Genomic DNA, 2297 nt, shown 5'->3' with positions numbered 1-2297 from the left:
TTCTTTCGATACAGCGATGGGGCGTTGGGAGTAGGGAGGGAGACAGTAGAAGCGCCGGTATAGAGATCTGCTAGTCTTTATTGAGGCAATTTCTCTCTCTCTCTCTACGAGTCGTTATGTACATTTCCGTCTAATTTTTCATGCAGGACTCGTAAGTGGGCACGATGTACTTGATGTTGATGAACGAGTCCTCGCCGCCGTACTGCTCGAGGACCTCGAGGGTCTCCTGGATCAGGTCGGCTACGTTCTCGCCACGCTGCTGGGAGTAGTCTATTCCCTCGCCGCAGTTGACTGAAATTTTTCGTGTTATTTGGACGTGGCTTTGTAAAGTCGATGATTTTTAGGTTAATCACCGTTTCGATCCTTGAGCAGGTTGAGGACCGGCAGGATCTGACGGAAATAGGGGACTAGAGCCTCGCCGATGCAGTTGCCACAGCGGACCAGTCGCTGGAGGACTCGCAGGGTTCTGCAGATGATCTCCGGGATCTTGGTGTCCAGAGCCTCTGAACAAAGAATATACATGTACGTCTCGTTAACCAGGCTGTTTACCACCGGAAATGTATCATAAACGTAAAAAGCAGCAACTTACTCTTGATCGGTTTGACGAGCTGTGGCAACACCGGCAAAACCTTGACGCTACCAGCCTGAAGCATATCAGTTATGGCCTGCTCGACGAGAAAGCTGTAAGGGGGTCGAGCCTCGGTGAGCCCGTCGAAGAACAGCGGTAGATAAAAGTGGTAGTCCAGCTTGTCCAAACCGACCTTCCAAGCGACCCTCTGCTGCTGCTGTTGAGACTGGCCCTCGGAACCGGAGAGACCACCGCCACTGGTCTCCAGAGCGACCGGGAAGACTCCGCGCTCGTAGTACCGACGGAAGGTCGACGATTTAGGGGGTCGCTCGTCGAAGAGCCCGCATTTAGGGGGCTTGGCTACCACCGTGTTCTCCTGGTTAAGGAGGTTATTAATTTATCTCTGCGCTAAACGGTAGGTTATAGAATTTCTGCACTCACCTGAAGCGCCTGGATGGTGAACGCGGGCACGACTCTCGGCTTCTTGTGTGCCTCGTTAGGCGTCCCCCTACGCACCTCGGCCCAGAACTCGCTCTGGTTGACCATGTCCGTGTATAGTCTTCAGCCGAAGCTTATTATCTCTCGAGCTATCGTCGGCGCGCGACTGCTGCATGCAGCAGTCGCGACGAGGCTCTACTCCAGCATTGTTGCTTTGTTTTCTTTTTTTTCCTGGAATACTTATATCTCGCGACGATGTGTATATATACTCGGGGGGGACGATACACTGCGGGAAGCGCAGGCCGGTTGTTGAGTTGCCTGGCAACCTATAGACGCTGATGGCTCCGCGGAGTCAGTGTAGGTATGTATAGGTATATATATATATATATATATATGGGTGTCTATCGGTATGCGAGGAATGGAGATTTCATTGATAAAACTATAGGTATATGTTGGGGGGTATACGATTGATTTGCTTTGTATCGCTTTGATTTGCGCTACATTATTCGCGCCTATTTTCAGGTGGATTCGAACACGCTAATCTAAAATATTTCAAAATAGCAAAAAAACTGCCAAAATTTCACATTAATACTCCGAAAAGCGCTTATTCAATAACCCAAACGATTTTCCTAATCGAAAAGCCCCCTATTAGCGCTGCGAGCAAGGTCGTCGTTCCTTACAGCCCAGCCCCCGATGACGACAGCTAAGGGGCAAGGATGCGTGAAAAAAAAAAAAACCCACCTCCTACGGACCTCAATCGATATGCATAATAGCCGAGTAAAAGATCGACCCCCCCCCCAGAGTAGCAGCTTATGCACACCGCGCTACTGTATTATACACACTTAGTTGAAAAAAAAAAGTGGCTATACGCTCATTACCATACGTCGGATTAATCGTTAAATTAATTCGTCCCGGGAGATCTTATCGGCCGAGCCGAGCTTTTCATATTAATGACCCCCTATGGAAATTATCATCGCGCGACCTCGTGTGTCTCTCTTTCTCTCTATCCTAGCACACATATTCGTTTTCGAGAGCTGTAAATGCAGCTAGGCCAATTTTACTTTAATTTCGAGAGAGTCTCTCTCTTGTGGCGCAGTGCGATTATACACACATATATATATACACACACTCGACCCACATATTCTCGGATATTATTCTTATTATTACATTGCGTGTATGCAGTTTTCGGAAATAGAAGTCGTTTTGAGGCTCGATGTCAGATTTTCAGCGATATGCAAATCACAACCGAAAAAAACGTAGTAGTATCGTCGAGAGAAACATCTCTATCGTC

General features: G+C 48.1%; 1 protein-coding gene across 1 annotated transcript; it reads right to left on the bottom strand.

The window, feature by feature from the left end:
- Positions 1-60: 60 nt before the first annotated feature.
- On the bottom strand, positions 61-1734 carry LOC103315511 (parkin coregulated gene protein homolog). The gene is made up of 4 exons (XM_008204869.4): positions 1010-1734; positions 590-944; positions 354-503; positions 61-291 (listed from the first exon to the last, which is right to left on the bottom strand). The coding sequence occupies exons 1-4, from the start codon at positions 1112-1114 to the stop codon at positions 131-133; spliced, it is 771 nt and encodes a 256-aa protein (XP_008203091.1). The 5' UTR covers positions 1115-1734; the 3' UTR covers positions 61-130.
- Positions 1735-2297: the final 563 nt, after the last annotated feature.

This window comes from Nasonia vitripennis, chromosome 1 (genome assembly GCF_009193385.2).
Source record: "Nasonia vitripennis strain AsymCx chromosome 1, Nvit_psr_1.1, whole genome shotgun sequence".
Lineage (NCBI taxonomy): Eukaryota > Metazoa > Arthropoda > Insecta > Hymenoptera > Pteromalidae > Nasonia > Nasonia vitripennis.
Note: the sequence above shows the minus strand (reverse complement) of the source record. Positions and strands in the feature narration are given on the sequence as shown.

Coding starts and splice junctions, on each gene's coding strand:
- LOC103315511 (XM_008204869.4), bottom strand. CDS start 1,114: ATGGTCAACCAGAGCGAGTTCTGGGCCGAGGTGCGTAGGGGGACGCCT. Junction 945..1,009: donor TCACCATCCAGGCGCTTCAG/GTGAGTGCAGAA, acceptor CTCCTTAACCAG/GAGAACACGGTGGTAGCCAA. Junction 504..589: donor GCTCGTCAAACCGATCAAGA/GTAAGTTGCTGC, acceptor TTCTTTGTTCAG/AGGCTCTGGACACCAAGATC.